Here is a 16,537-nt window from a genome sequence, read left to right as displayed (position 1 = left end):
AAACTTTTCACCTCTATCAAAGTATAATTGGATATATACATATATTTCTGTGTTTAGGTGTCCTAGTGTTCAGGGACAGGTGGTGAGAGAACTAAGGATCCCTAGAGGGCAGAGCTAGTCTGTTCTGTCTCTTTGAGACCTATGGTGCCATAGGAAAGTATCCCAGGGTAGTGACCCTACCCATTCCACTGTCCATCTTTCTCATATCATGGTAGAACTAGAGAGACAGGCCTCCTTCCTGTACTATCTCACAGGGTGCCCAGAACCTTCTATGTGACTTCACCATAACTTCGAATGGTGGTCAGTTAGAGGCTGAGCAATGTCCTAAACAAATATTCTAGCCCAACTTTCCTAAGTTTTATATTGTGGACACACACACAGGCACACACACACACACACACACAGAGAGAGAGAGAGAGAGAGAGAGAGAGAGAGAGAGAGAGAGAGAGAGAGAGAGAGAGAATGAATCTCCTCCTAGCTTTTCATTCCTTTAGACTTAAAAGTGGGACAGGAGTTCCAGAATCCTGTGAGACTCAAGAACAAAGGGATCAAAAACTTTGACATGATACTTGGTCTACACACTACCTGCAGTTTGGGGGGCGTGGTATTCCTAAAACTCCATCAGAGAAGCCCGGAAGATTTTATCAGAACAAGCGCACCACTAGGAGTTGCAATGATCCTACAAAAATTGGGGGTGAGGTATTTGACTTTCTTAGCTTTCGAACATCACATCTATTAGAGTCCTAACCCAAAAGCCCTAGCTTGGCATTCTAATCAGTTTCTTCTCACTCTCCAAGGGCTTCAGCTGCTCTAGCTGCACTTTGGAGGAGGCTCAGCGGGACTGACAGTGCTGTCCTCCCAATAAAATGACACAGATCAAAACCAAACCAAACAAACAAAAAAGACATCAAACTAAAGCAAAGATGCTTCAGCATTTTCCCCTTCAAAAACATCCCAAAGCTTCTAACAGGATTAAGAGAGACAGTATACTTGGACATGAAGAAGAAAGGGTCACTCTGAGAAATCTCTCTTCCTGGGGCCTGTGGGGACCCAGCAGGTCTGCTGTCTTTCCTGGCTTATCATGGTATCTGGTGAGCCCAGTGTGACAGGGCCACACTGAAGAAGAGGGTTGGTCTCAGACAGGATGCTACTAGGGAAATGAGCTTTAATGCTACTTAATAAAAGAGGCAAATGGAACCCCGTGCTTTAGAAGAGGGTCTCTGTTTCTGGTTTCTCACTCTAATCGTCCCCCTTAGCCTATGCATTATTTCCAAATCAACCCCACCCAGAAGACAATCAGGTTATCCTCTCTTGCCTCCTATCCATAATACCTGAAGAAGAGGGCTTAGAGGCCCAGGGAGAGCTCTTACCCTTTAGCTCATGGAATGCAGAAGATCAGAGAGAAGAGAAGGCAGAAGAATTTCACTAACCTCCAGCAAAACCCTGGAGATACGAAAAGAATGCCCAGGCTGGACATACCAGTGTCCAAGTACCCACAAACGTAAGTATTTCCTTTGGATACACACACTATGCCATCCAGAACTGTTGATCAAGTTATTCTGATTTCCTTACTTGGTTTGATTAACATAAATACAATATCAAAGTACACGTGCACCCACCGTCAGCGACTGTGCCTTCTGGTAGCATAAACACAAGATAATCATCTAATTTATCATTACATGTATTAACATATGTATGTTTTGAACCCAAGGTCTCGAGTATGCTAAGTAAATGCTCTACCACTGAGCTACACGCTCCAGTCAAGTTTATTATATCTTGTTAAAAAGAAAGGAAGGGAAAGTGGCTTCCACAAACCCATCAGTTGTTGAGTATGGGGGAAGAAGATTCTTTGAGTCCACTCACTTGTTTAGAAAGAGACTCTCCTTGCCTGGGTTAAAGACGTTTGACAAACTAGAGGTATCAAGTGTAACCTTCAAACACCATCTATACTTTTGCTTCCATGTCCAACAACATTGCTTGAGGCAGTCTGATAAAGTTAATTTTCCTGGAGCATTTCCAGAAAGTTAATCTTCTAACTGTCCTACCTGCCCCTAAGAGGATATCAGGAGGATGAAAACTCCAAAAGCTAAGAAAGGCCAGTATGTGGGAAGTAACGCAGAATTGAATTCTGGGCTGTAGTTCCGTCAGTTGCATTTGCTCTGTAGCCTAATCTAGAGTTGCCTCCCGAAAGCCAGAGACTCGAACAGGGTCACACTAGCTAACAAGACTGCTTCCAGATGCCCCCCCAAAATGTGACGGAACTCCAAAAACAACTTTGTTAGAAAGTAGGGATACAAGAGACTCCTTAGAACAGCTTCTAAAACTGAAGACGGGAACTGCAATCTGCTTATTATAGCACCTCCCCTCCACGCTTGCGCTTGCGCTTCTGAACACTGTGGTCCTTAAAGGCCTTGCTGAAGAGGAAGGAGGGAAGAAGAAGAAGGGAAGGAGCCAGATCCAGACCCTGATCCAAGCACTTTTTTGCTGATTGGTTGGTGGGGCATGTGACTCTGCTAAATTCTTTGCTGATTGGTTGTTTTGCTCCTTTTGGGCATTAAAGACCTAGGAACAGAATTAAAAGCTTTTTGGGTAGACTAGGGCATCTTTGGCACCTCATTGTTTACCCATCCCCCCATCTCAAATTCGTCCAGAAAAGAGGGTGGGGAAACCAAGAATCTCAGCTCCCTTTTGGGTTTGCCCCTTTCCAGGTGAGACCAGCAAAACATTAAACACACACACACACACACAGGCACACATTACTTATATCGACCTGACCAAAGCAAAACATGGGAAGGGAGAGAGGTCCCATTGTTAAAAAGAGAAGTAAAGATAATGAAATGGAACTTTTGAGCCTGAAGATCAAAAGGAGGGCGGAGAAGTGTTGAATGACCCCAAGAGATGCTGTGTAAATCCATAAAACACAGAGACACCTTAACCTCACCCTCTACTGGGAGAGAAAGAGAAAGGGCTGAGATTGGTGGGACAGGGAGGGTGCTGGAGTGTTACAAGGGAGTGCAGCTTTGACACAGACTAAATTTTTGGTTAAAGACCCTTGGCTTTCCACTAAGCCCCTGGGGAGGCTCAAGAGGGAAAGAGTCCCTAAGAGATGGAAACTCCCATCTTCTGATGTTTAGGTCAGTACATTTCCAGAAACCCTCAAAATCATAATCGATGAAAGGGGAGTGGGAGAGGGCAAGCAGAGTCTAAGGAGGAAGCTTTCTGAATGCTCTCCTGGAGAGTCTAAAGCAGAGAAGTTGGGGCAAGAGGGTAGAGGCAGCAAGTTGGGGGGCCCTGAGAGAGTGCCTCAGAGGAGCCCTGCACACTGGGGCCTGAGCTTTTAATGCTTGAGAGTTTAAGCACAGATGGGATGAGATAAAGCTGGAGCTTGGCTGAGCCTCCCCTGCCTTTTGGCCTCTGTTCTCCCCAGATCTGCTCAGTTGATTCTTGCTGTGTTGTAGGGCATCCTGGACTGTGCTCACAGCACGCATGACCTTCCCATTGCATAGCTGCTCAGACCTGCCTCTCCCACTGCAGTCCTCTCTTCTGGAAGGTTGCCCCCTCTGCTCCCCTGACCTCTAGTCTTTGCAAATCTTTGTAAACTTTCCTCATTCCCATCCAGTGAGCAAGCACCGGGAATTCGGAGTTCACAAGTCACTTTTGTGGATTAATCTACCAACACCCAGGGAGGTGAACCTCACAGGTATGGTGGGCACATGTCCTCTGCTTTGCTTCCTTTGGTACTCCTTGATAGACACCTGAAGGGAGCCCCAGTGTGCCCTGCACAATAAGGATCCTGCTAGTTCCATTCCTAGGGAGCCATATCCTCTTCTCCCTCCACCCCCACGTAGGTAGGGGGTTTCCAGAGTCTAGCAAATAAGTTGCCTCCACGCTTAACCACATCCAACACACATCTGCTGCACACCAACCAGAGACCTCTAGGTCTCCAAGGCCTGGCTTCACCTAGGCAAGGCTGGGGATGCTGGAGGGACTTAGTAGCTAGGACTGGGGAAGACATGAGCCTTCTAGGTCCCAGACACACCCAGGACCTGGACTCTGGAGGCTGGGGTAATTGCCCACCCAAGCCTACTGTTGAGACGTTGAGATCAGTACAAGCAGCAGTCTGTAGGTTCAGAAATCACAAAGCTGTCTTTCCCTGTCTTCCTCCCCAACTTCCTATCCTGCGTGTACCCTTGGCTCAGGGCCTCTCGGTGGAACAGGGCCAGAGGCACTTTGCCCTCATGTTTAGGGTTTGTACAACCCCACAAACAAACAGCCATGTTTCTGCCCCTGGTTTGGCTTTCTTCCAAACCCACAGAGGGTCAGAAAGACCTTGCAAAGCTCTGAAGAGGCAAGGCTTCTTTCCAGCTGACTAGCAGCAGCCAGGCCAAGTGAAGGCTGCAGAAGGGAGGCCTGGTCTAGGGAGAAAAGGTCCTCCATCTTCCTACATCCCAGAAGCTCCCCTTATTCTCCCGCCCAGCCCTGGGGAAGTCTAAGGAGGCCTTTTTCTTTCTCCCCCTTAATGGGTGAGAATCATCTTCTTTCAAATTGGGGAGGGAGTTAAGTAAATGAGAGAAAGGGCCTGAAAGAGAGAAAGGAGGGAGAGAATCAACTTACAGTGATCGCCAGGGATTCATTGCGAAGATGCAACCTCTCACCATCGTCCCCAGCGCTGTAATCCCCTCTAACTGCCAGGCCCTCCGTCCTAGCACTAAACCTCACCAGCAGCTGCATGGCTGGACAGTTAAGATTATATATGATGTAAATATATTGTGGGTTTGTCAGCTCTCCCTACACCATAAAACTTGGTTTAATGACATCACGTGGTCCCCAAGAGCCACTCACGGGCTTGCCTTCAGGCCATTCACATAAATAACCTCCAAAAGTTTCAAAGTCCTAAATACACATAGAAGCCTTTTCTAGTCCTCTAATGCTCACTTACAGTAAAAAGCCCTCAAGCTGCTCCTTTGCCCCTCCCTGCACCCCCTTGCAGGGGGGGAGGGGGGAGAAAATGGATCTTATTTACTTACTTACTTACTTATTTCTCCAAGGACCTGATGCCCTCAAGGTCCTGTTGATATTTTCTTCCTATTTTGTTCTCCTCTAATTGCTCAGAGTGAGCCGTGTCCCCTCTTCTCACTCCCCCGGAAGGTAAGTCACGGTTCTTCCCCTCTTTCCTGCTGTCAGAGTGGGTGGGCTCTAGGGCAAAGTAGAGAGGTGGACTCTGGCTCCCTAACCACCTTTTGGAAACAAGGAGCCCCTCTATTTACTCTCCCAGAGCAATGCTAAGCCCTGGAACTTGGAAGTTGGTCCCCGGGGCAGCTGGATGGGGTAGACTTTAAGCAGAAGCTTCTGGTCAAAGAGAAAAGGGATTTCTAGGCCTCACCCACTCCCAGGCCAGGAGAGGTCTGAGGCCTCTGGCTTTGTGTCTTCTGTCTGGGTTGCCTCTGCCAGCAGCACTGCTGGAGCTGGACAAGGGCTCAGGCCCATGACAAAAAGGAGAGCTGGTAGGCACAGCTTTCCCTCCAAACCCAGGCAAGCTGAGACAGTCCTTCAGCTAGCTCCTCCAGGGAATAAGAAGTTCAGACTTGCCTGGAGGAGGCAAGCAATCCACCGAAGGGCAGGTGGACTTTGCCAGGCAGGTCTGGTCAGCATCACCCCATCCTGTTCCCCATCTATCCCTGGGCTCATCAAGCCCTGATGTGTCCCGCTGGGGAGAAGACACAGGGCCTCATGAAGCCTGGGAGGCTGGAACTGGTGAGTCTGGGCACCATAACCTCTTCCTTGTTTAAGTGTTAGCCATCTGAGCTGGTAGCACTTCTTCACGCTTCAGTGCTCATCCAATAGTCTAACTCAGCATGTAGAAAAAATTAAAATAACTCCCTGAAGAAAAACACACATTATATTTCTCTCTCTCTCTCTCTTTGTGTGTGTGGGGGGGGGGAGAGAAAGAGAGAGAGAGAAAGAGGGGAGAGGAAGAGAGAAGGTTGGGGCTGGGCTGCCCAGCTTCCGGGGTGCAAGTTGAGACCTTAGCAGTGCTTTAACATTTCCTGAGCACAGAGGAAGGGAAGGGAGGTAATGGATCCAGTTCAGCAGATAGATACTCACTGAGACCTCCTACATGCTAAGCATGGGATGGGGACAGACACAATAGCTTAGGCGGCAAAGTAAAAAGTAAGTAAGCCCTTTAATAATCCAAGGAGTATCAGCATTAATGGTTATAAAAAAAGAAATCTCCCTGCCTCTCCCCAGAGCCACTCTATTCCCTTTCTGTCCTAGTATAGAGTAGCCCCTAGCCCAGTTTCAGATCTCCACACCTCCAGTATAAGGGGCCTAGTCTTGGCTCTAGGAAATCACCCCATTGTGGGAGGCTGGAGAGGAAACACAGTAGAGTTTTATGGACCCATCCCACATTTGTTTCTACTATAAAATACTTCCTCCTCCAGCTCATCCCAGGAACTTGGAGTGGAGCTGAGCAGAGCAGAAGCCTCGGCCAGCCTCAGTTGAATTAGCTGTGCCCCCTCCCCCTCCATCAAAATTTCAGAGACTGTGATCAACTAGAGCAAACCGACTCCCACACTGGTCTATGTAGCTCTGATCCAGTTAACGTTCCTTCATTGGCTTAGAACCTGGAAGACAGGGAGCAGATTGTCTGTTTTCTTTGAGGCAGAAATGCACACAGGGCAGGCTGCACTCCCTGTCCTCCTACGCCCCCCCAGTCACCCCATTCTACATCTTAGAAAACTGAAGTACATCTCAAACCGTGACCAGCTCCCCTTCCCACGCATCTCTTTTACCAAGCAGTATCAACTATTGCTGGGGACCCTTCTGGGGTCAAACATAGCCCTACACCGAGGACTCAGTCTTCCCTCTATGTCCAGTCAGGACCCTCGGGGATGACTCAGACGGAGTAGAGATCTGGAGACCCAGAAAGGCCTGAGTCACTAGTTCCTATGTCCTGGCATTAAGTACAGATGACATGCAGTCTAGAAGTCTTTTTACTCAAGGTAAGAATAGGGCGTAGCAAAGTCTGGGGAAACACCAGTATGGGAGGCCTTGTACCCTTCCCTTCACCCCAGAGGCCCTTTTTGGAACTCAGTTACATTTCCCTGTTCTTGCTGCTCCTAGAAGTGTTTAAAGTATTTTTAAAGGGATTGGTTAAAGACTGGGCCTCCCCATACACTTCAGAACCTGTTTAGACACGTCTGCTTACTGCATGCCCTAAACAGACAGAAGTCATTGCATCTTTAATCTTGTTCTTCTTCGTTTTTATTTGATATGACAAAATATAGTTTCAGAAAGAACCTGGAGTCAATAAATAGTTGGGCGACTGCAATGGTCAGGAGGGTGAGAAAGTCATGGCAGGAAATTCAGGATAGCAAAAAAGCCTCAAGAACCACTTGCTGGGGTCCAAAGGCAAGAGACCCCAATAGTTGAGCTAGGTAGCAGGCTGGGGCTGTGAACCTGAGTGCATGCAGCAGGCCAGGCTGGGGAGATTCCCGGACTTTGGGAGGGGTTAGAAGGTTTGGAGAGAACACAGACAACCTCAGGGGCTATGGGCACTTTCATTCATCTCCCCCTTTCATATGCAAATCATTAATAAGTAAGAACGAGTTTAGAAACTATAAAGGTTAGTTGCTATAGGAAAGCGCCCCGAGTCTGGTCATACCTCTGCCTGGCACAAGCAGCCTTCAGCGGCCTGGCCAGCAGGAACAAAGAAGAGGGTGAGGTGGAGGTCGGGGAAAGGGGTTGCGGCCGGTCTGCCTCACCTTAACTCAGGCTGGCCTCGCCCAGGCTAGGAGCCGGAGGGGCAGCCCAGGTTGAGGTTCATCCAGCACTGGCCCGCTGTAGCCCGCAGCCCTCGGGAAAACCCTACACGAGTGTGTCGTGGGTCTGGGGTGTTCAGCTGAGCCGAGGTGAAATGGGCAGGGCACGCGGCCCTGCGGTCGGTGGGGATTCGGAATGCCAAGGAAATGCGCTTTTGTTTGGAGGCCTGGAACCAGTGCTCCAGCCTCCGCCCCAAAATCTAGAACGATAAAAACCGAAAAGGAAGGAAGAAGGGATCAAAAGCCGACCGGGGTGCTCTCTGAGGACTCCCTTCTTCCTCTAAAGAGCCTCTTTGCTCTTCATTTTGGAGTCTTTCTTCCACTTCATCCTGCGGTTCTGGAACCAGATCTTGATCTGTCTCTCGTTGAGACATAAGTTGTTGGCGATTTCTATGCGCCTGCGGCGAGTGAGGTAGCGGTTAAAATGGAATTCTTTCTCGAGTTCCAGGGTCTGGTAGCGCGTGTAACTGGTTCGGGACCGCTTGCCATCCGTCTCTGGAACATAAATCCCCCCAAGCCAGGAAGGGTTGAAAACTGTGCAACACTTCAGCGTCCCACCCCAGTCGCAGTTTCCCACCCGTGGTCGGAGGGGGTGGACGTGAGCGCGGTGGGACAGGCCAGAAGGGCCTTAGGCGGACAGGCCCAACCTCGGGAGAAGCGCCTTCGCCTGGGCAGTAAACTTTCCACCGCAGCCTTCACTCTGCGGCCGGAGGGGCTGAGGGGTGGGGTGGGGGGAAGAGGGAGACCCAGGCTCGGACCGAACAATAAACACCCTCGAGATCCGAGCACCGGGGACCCCCCTCCCGCCCCTCCCGAGTCGCTGGAATCCTCCGGAGCCGCGAGCACCGGCCGGCCGGGCTCCGCAGGGGAGGGAGGGAGCCCGCGGGGGGATCCCCACTCTGAAGCCCCGTGCTCCTCACCCTTTGGATCCCTCTATTTTTTTAACTCCCTCCCTCTCCCCCCAAAATTGAATATTGCCTTTTATACACGTTTTGTTCCTATGATCCAATTATGTCGTCGTAAATTTGGGCGCACACAGCCTCTAAGCCTTTTAGTGGACAGTTTTACGAGCCATTGATGCCTGAATCGTAAAATTTATGGCCGCAGGTTTTTTTTCTTTATTTGCCCCGCATGGCCTATAAAACCCAGGCGAACCCGAGCGCGCAAAATGAAGTCCTAAAGTTTACCGTGGCTCATGTGCAGTTTGGTCATCCACGGGTAAATCTGTGGCGGGGCCGGTGGCTGGCTCAGTCCGGAGGGCTGCCCTGTCTGCGCCTGCTCCTCTTTGATCTCCCCACTGCTCTTAGCTCGCTCCTCCAGCGCCGGGCGAGCCGCCTTCTGACTGTACATCCCGGGGTTCAGAGGAGCCGCTTCGTCTCTGCCCAGAGCGTGTCCCGGAGCGGCTGCGGCGCTGCAGGCGGGGCGGTCGGGGTGAGCCCGGGGGTTGGCAGCCATGTCTACCCCGTGGAGAGAGTTGGAAGGCGCAGGCGGTGGGAAAGTGATGCTTAAGTCCAATCCGCCGTAGCAGTACCTGGATGCCTGCACCTCTGAGGCCGATCCATAGTTCCCACAAGTTTGCATGTTATAGGCAGGGATATTGGGGCTCTGCTTATAGAATGAATTGGCTACGTAGGAGCTCATGGCGGGGAGGGCCCAAAAAAATTTCTGCACCCTTTTTGATTAAGGGTGATTTGTGACTCTTTGAAGTTGAGGGGTTTTTTGTTCTCCAAAGTGCACAATTTATAGGTGGAGATATCTCTTTCTTTATCCTATGCGCTCTTCCCAAATAAGGGAGCCTTAAATAGAGTCACGTGACTGGAGCGGCCACTCATAAATTTGGCTTGATGACCTCCGGGAGGTTAGTGATGGAAGCGGGCGAAACGCATCTTGATATGTTGGCAAAGCCCAACCCGGGTGTGTGGGTGGGGGGGGGGGTGGAGAGTTAGAAAGGGAAGCAAGGGGGAGAAAAAAAATGGTGCTTGGAATTGGGGGGTGGTCGGGACAACGAGCTCACAGCGACACCTGGTGCTTACTTGGAGGAATTGCATCCTGAAGCTTCTCTTGGCAGCTGGATTGTAGAAGTTGCTTGTTGGACAAACTAACCCTTGAGCTGGCCTTAAAATTTTGCCTAAATTTGAGAAAAGATGAGGCCTTATTTAGGATTTAAACATGTGGTTTTTATAATGAATAGTGCCAGTTCCCTGCCCCCAGAGACTTCCAAACTGCAAAAATGACTGAGAAAGGGGGTTGGGGTAGCTAAAGTTTAGGCTAGAGAACCAAGAGGGTGTACTTAGATTCCCTACACTAAAGATCCAGAGCTCTCGCTTGGGAGGGTTGGGCTAAGCTCTGCTGAATAGGAGTTTGTCTTCTCAGCTTGGAAAAAAAGAGCTCAGCCTCTGGAAGGTAGGCAGGATACCCAAGGGGGGGGGGGTTCCTGAGTGAGCAGAAGCTGCCAGAGAAGTTCTGAGGCCGAGAGTCCTGAGGACTCTCTGGGATATGACTGGAGGGGCCAGATGGACTTGGGTTGACTTCACTAAGTTAGGAACCCTATAGAGGTAAGAGGTATCATTTCCATGTGTGTAAGCAAACACAGTGGGCTGGAGGACCCTCCTACAGCTGGGATCCTTGTGGGTACTGATGCCCAGAATTTCAGACAGCAAACAGATGACCCTCTAGGGCCTGGAGAGCATGATTCAAACCGCTACAAATATTACGAGCAAGGCACAGATAATGACCTGCTTGTAATCTTTTAAGGGTAGGCCCTTAGACCAGGTTTCTCAGCAACCTCAATCTAGAAGGCCCCTAGAAATTTTCTGGACTCTTCAGAGGCACAGGGTGGGCAGTCTAGGCGACTGGGCAACCTAGACAGTCTTTGGCCAGGGTTTCTTCAGTCTTTGGTTCCTTTCCCCTGCTCTCTTAATCCCAAATCTTGCTCTTTGCTGTCTGCCTTTCACCAGAATCTCTCTGGCTCTGCCAGAAGTGCCCCTCCCCGCTGGTGGAGGCTGGGGGGATGAGGGCGGTGGCAGGGACATGGAGAGTCTGCAAAACTCAGGAGGATTTTTTTTCCCCTCCGGGAGACCTCCCACCCTCACCTCTCCCTTTAGGCTCACTCAGAGTCTCTGGCGAGGCTTGGGGAAAGAAGGCTGGAGTCTAGAAACAGTTAGGGTCCTGCTGCCACCCCCCAACCCCCCCCCCACACATTAGATTTGAGGAGAAAAGAAGCAAGAACAAGATAGGCTAGGGCTGGAATGAAGAAGGAATTTTGTCTGGCGGGTCAGGAGTTCCAGCATAGGCCAGAACTCAGTTTCCAGTCTTTCTCTTTCGAGATGTCCTTGGATCAGTGTTCAGTCCCAGCGAACTGACTCCAATACCGCAGTCCTTGGTTGCCAGGGCGCTTCAGCCACGTTTTGCAACAGCCGGCCTGGCCTGGCGGGCTGGGGGGCTTGCTTGCAGGTCCTCCTTCTGACGCTGCTGTCAGGCGGGATGGAGGGGGCGCGACCTGGTGCTCGGATCAGGCTCCTTTTCTCGCCTTTTGGGCTCTGGGCTCAGAAGCCGAGGATTCCAGGCTTCTACAGGCGGGAAGAAAGGCCCGTGTGGGGCTTGCAGCCCAACCGGCTCACTCAGGCTTCCCCGCCCCCAGCGAAAGTCCAAGAGGCCGTTTTTCCTCCTTTTCTTTTCCGGGGTGTGTGTTGCTCCTCGTAGGGGAAGTCCCAGAGGCCTCTCAGCACCCCAGCACAGCCAGGAGAACCCAGAGACCGAGGCTCGGCGCCCGGCTGCGGGGCAGGCGAGTGTGGAGGGCTGGCGGCAGGCCGCGGGGAGCTCTGCTGCAGGCCCGCGGGCGGGTGAATGAACAGACAGGCGGATTATAAACTTTTAAAAATAATATCAGTTTTATTAAATATTCGAGAACGGATCCAGAGGTCGGATTTATACAGAAGGATAACACGAGGGGGTTTCTTTCTTTCTTTCTTTTCTTCTACTGGCTAAACAAACGTCATTCACTTTTTTTTCTCTTTTTGCTATTTTCCCTCTTTTTTTAATCCTTTTAAAAATGAAATCGGAACACTGACGGTACTAAACATAAATATAAATACAGAGACCACAAATACAGCTAGAAATATTCACACAGAAACGGTCACAGTTCGTAATATGCCATAATGACCCCCAGGAATCTTTAAATACAATTTGCCTGAACTGGGCATTTGCTGGGGCAGAGGGGCTGTGCAGGAACTGGGGAGAAGCCCGGGGTGGAGGTGGGGGATGTTGTAGGGCCAAGGCGCGCCCTCCTGAGGCCTCCCGCCCTCCAGCTGCCAGGCCTGGCCCTGAGGCCCTGGAGTGGAGGCCCCAGGCCTAGGAGCCGGCTATCTGCGCGGGGGTGGGGGGGCTGGGGGGGGGAGAGTTCAGGGCCTCGAGGTGGGGAGAGAGCCTAGGGCTCAATTGGAGGGACGTCAGAAGAGTCTGAAGCGTGGTTCAGGGACCGTGTCCCCAAGGCCTGGGCAAGGGAAGGGGCCTGCAGATAAGCCGAGAAGGAGCTAGCGAGGGGAGCTAGAGGAGGAGGCCTGTGAAGAGTTGTGCAGTGCGGGAGGGGGTCCAGAGCTGACTTGCAGGTCCACGTCTGACTCCCTATTTTCTTTTAGGAAGTCACAACACATCAATTGTGCCAGTGATAAATACAGAGTATGTGACTCGGGGAGCTGGGAGGAGCAAGGGAGGAGAGAGGGGTGCAAGGTCCTGGTCACTCTTTCTGCTTCTCCTCTTCTGTGTCCTCCCGCTTTTCCTCTTTCCCGCCCAGGCTGTCGGCGGCTGCCCCTCCGCCGCCCCCCGAAAGCGTGGATGTGAGATTAGATTCTTTTTTCCACTTCATCCGGCGGTTCTGGAACCAGATTTTGATCTGTCGCTCGGTCAGACACAGAGCATTGGCGATCTCGATGCGCCGGCGCCGGGTTAGGTAGCGGTTGAAGTGAAATTCCTTCTCCAGTTCCAGGGTCTGGTACCGGGAGTAGATCTGGCGGCCGCGCCTCCGGTCTGCTCCGTAACCGACCCCTAGAGATCCGGGCACAAAACACACTAGAAACAATCAACAAGGCCTCCTCTGAAGACATTTTCGCCTAGCAAAGTCCAGACTCTCTCTACTTGACCCACAATTCGCGGGTTTTTCGAGCTCTAGCCTTCCCCCCTTTTCTCTGCCCCACCCCCACTGGGGGTACAGCCAGGACCCCAACTTCATTCAGTCTTCCCACGAGGTGGGAGATGTGTGTCCCAAAGAAAGCTGGGGGGCGGGGCTGCATGTCTAAAAGCTGAGTTTTCTTTTTCTTTTTTTCTCTTTTTAAATTTCTATTTTTTTCTAATCCCAACTACTGGGGATAAGGGCCCCATCTTTCAAGGACTGAGTTTCCCCCCACCTTCCCCAAAATCCTGGTTCCCTGAAAAGTTCTCCCCACTTCTCTGCCCTCTCCTAACTCCCCCCTTTCTCTCCAACCTAAAGAGACTTTGGGGGGCTTCCCCACCCTCTGTCCCCTCCCCTCATCCCTGCCCTGTTCCTGCCCCCTCAGCTCTTCTTGGAGCCTTCCAATCCGTCAGGGACCGAGGGGGCCAGGCCCCTGCGAGCCAGACCGGAGGTGAGCAGAGGGGGCTGAAGAGGGGGCCCTGTCTCGGTGTCGGCGAGGAGACGAGCGTGATTGTTTTTATGGGGCCATAAAAAACTCTCTCCGCCCGTTCTTCTAGGGAAGCCGGTCATAAAGCCAGTTCAGTTTATTTAATTTATATCTCGGAGCTGTAAAACTCACCACTGTGCGAATTCATTCGCTGCATCCAGGGGTAAATCTGGATACTGGCTTTCTGGTCCTGGGGCGCAGTCCTGCCCTGCTCAGAACTAAAATCCTGAGCCATTGAGGTCTGTGTGTTATGTCCTAAGGTGTTTTGCCTGCAGTTTGAGAGCATGTCTTTCTCCTGGTAAAAGGAATTAGATCCATAGTCATACGGCCCCCGGCTGGAACTGAACACGACATTCTCCTGTGGCGAATAGAAGGGAGTCGAGTAGATCCGGTTCTGAGCTACAGCTGCTCCATAGGTCGAGAAATGCCTCACTGGATCATAGGCGGTGGAATTGAGGGCGACGTTGGGGAGGACGTCCTGGCCCCCGGCGAGGTGGCAGGATAAGGAAGGGTTAGTGAAGTAGGAATTCATCCCTTTGCCTTTACCTGGTCGGGCTATGATTTCTTTAATATTTATTTCTGTCTCCAGTTTGTACTCGGAACTAGATGGTTATAGGGACGGCTCCAATCCAGGACAGACAAAATGACAAAGTCAGCTGACCCCCTTCTAGCCAATCGCAAGCAAGATGTCAAGAAGGGGGAAAAAAATCGCTTCTGCTTCTGTTGATTCCCTAGTTGAGACTAAGTGTGTGCTTTGAAAGTAAGACGTGGATTTCCTTTAAGAATATATATGTAAGGGAACTGGTGTTGGTGGGGTGCAGGTCCGTGAGCAGGGCCCCTACCCTGCTGCGGAAGGAAAGATCCAGTCACAGGAAATCTCGCCCCAGCTAACTTTATTGTGCTCTGGCCAAATGCAGATCGAGAGAAATCCTTGTGTTTTCAGTTCGATTTCATCTTTTGTATTTGCCCCTTTTCTAACATTACATCCTGGTTGCTTCATCTGAGGAGATCCTTCGCAGTGGGAGGAAGTTCTCAGAAATTCTACAAGACATTCTAGCTTGCCACTCATGAAGTGAGCCCCATCACTAGACAGCATATTTTTCCAATAATTAAAAAAATCAAAAGGAAAGGGAGATTTCCTGAAACATGGTACACAGAGGAAGACAGTGTCGCTGAGTCTTGGGTTAGAGGATATGTCCATCTGAAGGGTGACAGTTGATCTGAAGGGTGAGACCATGGGGTACAGTGGGGTCCTGAAGTAAGTAGCTACTCTTTTCTGCCTCCCAGCCTACTGCTCCTCCCCAGGTCCCTTTTTGGGGAAACTCCTGCAACATTTTTACTTAAACGAAAACATGTATAATAATGCATTAACACACACACACACAGAGAGAGAGAGAGAGAGAGAGAGAGAGAGAGAGAGAGAGAGAGAGAGAGAACCTCTGAGATTCTTTCTAAAGACATCAACTCCTGTTGGTGAGAATTTATGATTTGGAACCAGCTCAGGCCAGTGGGGTAGTTCACATACTATGCAGCCTGAATGAGGAAGGGACTGCCATGAACTGTTAGTTATCTTCCAGCAGGCTCAAGCCACTGCCCAGGTCACAAGACCCTATCTGCTCTGGATTCAGGAGTGGAGCCCTGGACCTGAGCTGTAAGGCTAGAAGATCCTGGGAAAGGACTCCTGGGGAACCTGGGTTCTTACCCAGCCAGTCACCTCTAGGTGCTCAGAAGCCCTTACCTCCATTTTCCTCCCCGCCTTGAGGCTGAGCAAAGGGAGATTAGAACAGAACAGTTTGTAGGGCTTCAGGGAACTGCAGTAAAGTGAACCAAAACAGCAGAAGGTGTGCAGCTGGGGTTTCCCTCTGGTTAATCCAAACTGAATTTGATATTGACATAGGCTGGAAATACTTGGCGCTGACAAAGGGAGGCTGGCAAGGCACAGGAAGGAAGCAGCGAAAACTCACGTTATTATTTTTTTTTTGAGCCTGACTATAACAAGAACCCGGATGTCGCTGGGTTTTATGGTCTTTTCCTTCTGTGTAACAAAGCGGAGTAATCAATGGGCAGCAATAAAGCCATAAACAGGAATACGCTGGGGATAAAACTCGTTTCTTCAGCTTCTGTAATGTTAAGGTTTCCCTGGAGTGTCACGAGGGGGGGGGATAAAGTTTAGAACCCAAAAGCAGACAGTGTGTAGGAACTAGTGCAGACAAAATGTTAGTTAATACATGAAACTCTTTAGGGAGTTGAGGAGTCTTCCTGCCAGACAATTTGTGTTGGCTTTTTAAAAATCCAGCTCTGCCTTTGGAAAGGAGGGAAAATGCTGGAACTTAGGAGAGCAGAAGAAAAATCTCTGTAATTATGCAAGTTTCTATCCCTTGGACTATACTATTTTCTTTCCAAGATGAAGAAGACAGAGAGGGATTTTAAAATTTATCTCATCTGGGGGCAGCATAGCAGTCTCTCCCCCAAACACAGACAGAAGTGTGTTGCTTTTTGCTTTCCAATTCATCTGTACTTGAATTCATGGCATGTCTGGGCAGAGGTTTCCAACAGCTGGCTGAGTCTCCAGTCCCCCTGGAGGGCAAGAGGTAGGGAAAGAGCTAACTGAGGGGAGGGTACCCTGGGGCTTAGCTAGGGAACAAGTCAGTGCACTCTTGGACACCAGTAGCCTCCTTTCAAAGTTCCCAGCCTCCTGTCTGCCCTGAGGGTAGCGGTGTAACAGTAGAAGCCACAGCAAGAAAGAGTAAATTCCCCTATTTCAGAATGAGAACGTGAGAGGGATAAATCATGTCAGTGGTACTTCCTTCGAGATAGTAAACTGTTGCAATGTAAAACAAATTGAATGATGGAAGATAGGATGTCTCAATGAAGTTTTGTTTTTCATAAGTGTGTATTTTTGTGTATTTTTAAATCTCTTTTATGGATGTGTTGGGGGAGGGAGTGACCTTAAAAAAAAGAGGGACTTTGAGGAAAGCATTGCTACAGTCCCCTAACAGGGATGCCTGAGTTTCCTAGAACCCCCTCAATCATACCCAGAGATGAAAGGGGCTCCAAAGT

The 16,537-nt window shown here is 50.3% G+C and overlaps 2 protein-coding genes across 2 annotated transcripts; both read right to left on the bottom strand.

Annotated features, from left to right (window-relative positions):
* Positions 1 to 7,308: 7,308 nt before the first annotated feature.
* Hoxc5 (homeobox C5) lies at positions 7,309 to 9,464 on the bottom strand. Its single transcript, XM_057792130.1, has 2 exons — positions 9,011 to 9,464; positions 7,309 to 8,318 (listed from the first exon to the last, which is right to left on the bottom strand). The coding sequence occupies exons 1-2, from the start codon at positions 9,462 to 9,464 to the stop codon at positions 8,104 to 8,106; spliced, it is 669 nt and encodes a 222-aa protein (XP_057648113.1). The 3' UTR covers positions 7,309 to 8,103.
* A 2,755-nt stretch (positions 9,465 to 12,219) lies between these two features.
* Positions 12,220 to 14,159, bottom strand: Hoxc6 (homeobox C6). Its single transcript, XM_057791972.1, has 2 exons — positions 13,610 to 14,159; positions 12,220 to 12,866 (listed from the first exon to the last, which is right to left on the bottom strand). Exons 1-2 carry the CDS (start codon positions 14,007 to 14,009, stop codon positions 12,559 to 12,561), a joined length of 708 nt encoding a protein of 235 aa, XP_057647955.1. The 5' UTR covers positions 14,010 to 14,159; the 3' UTR covers positions 12,220 to 12,558.
* Between the last annotated feature and the right edge of the window lie 2,378 nt (positions 14,160 to 16,537).

The sequence above is a fragment of the Chionomys nivalis genome, chromosome 17, assembly GCF_950005125.1.
Source record: "Chionomys nivalis chromosome 17, mChiNiv1.1, whole genome shotgun sequence".
NCBI classification, from domain to species: Eukaryota; Metazoa; Chordata; class Mammalia; order Rodentia; family Cricetidae; genus Chionomys; species Chionomys nivalis.
This window is presented reverse-complemented; position numbering and strand designations above follow the sequence as displayed.

Excerpts from the sequence above, each read along its gene's own strand:
- Hoxc5 (XM_057792130.1), bottom strand. The coding sequence starts at position 9,464 with ATGAGCTCCTACGTAGCCAATTCATTCTATAAGCAGAGCCCCAATATC. Across the intron at positions 8,319-9,010 it reads CAAACTGCACATGAGCCACG|AGACGGATGGCAAGCGGTCC; the intron begins GTAAACTTTAGG and ends TTTATGTTCCAG.
- Hoxc6 (XM_057791972.1), bottom strand. The coding sequence starts at position 14,009 with ATGAATTCCTACTTCACTAACCCTTCCTTATCCTGCCACCTCGCCGGG. Across the intron at positions 12,867-13,609 it reads GCGAATGAATTCGCACAGTG|GGGTCGGTTACGGAGCAGAC; the intron begins GTGAGTTTTACA and ends CCGGATCTCTAG.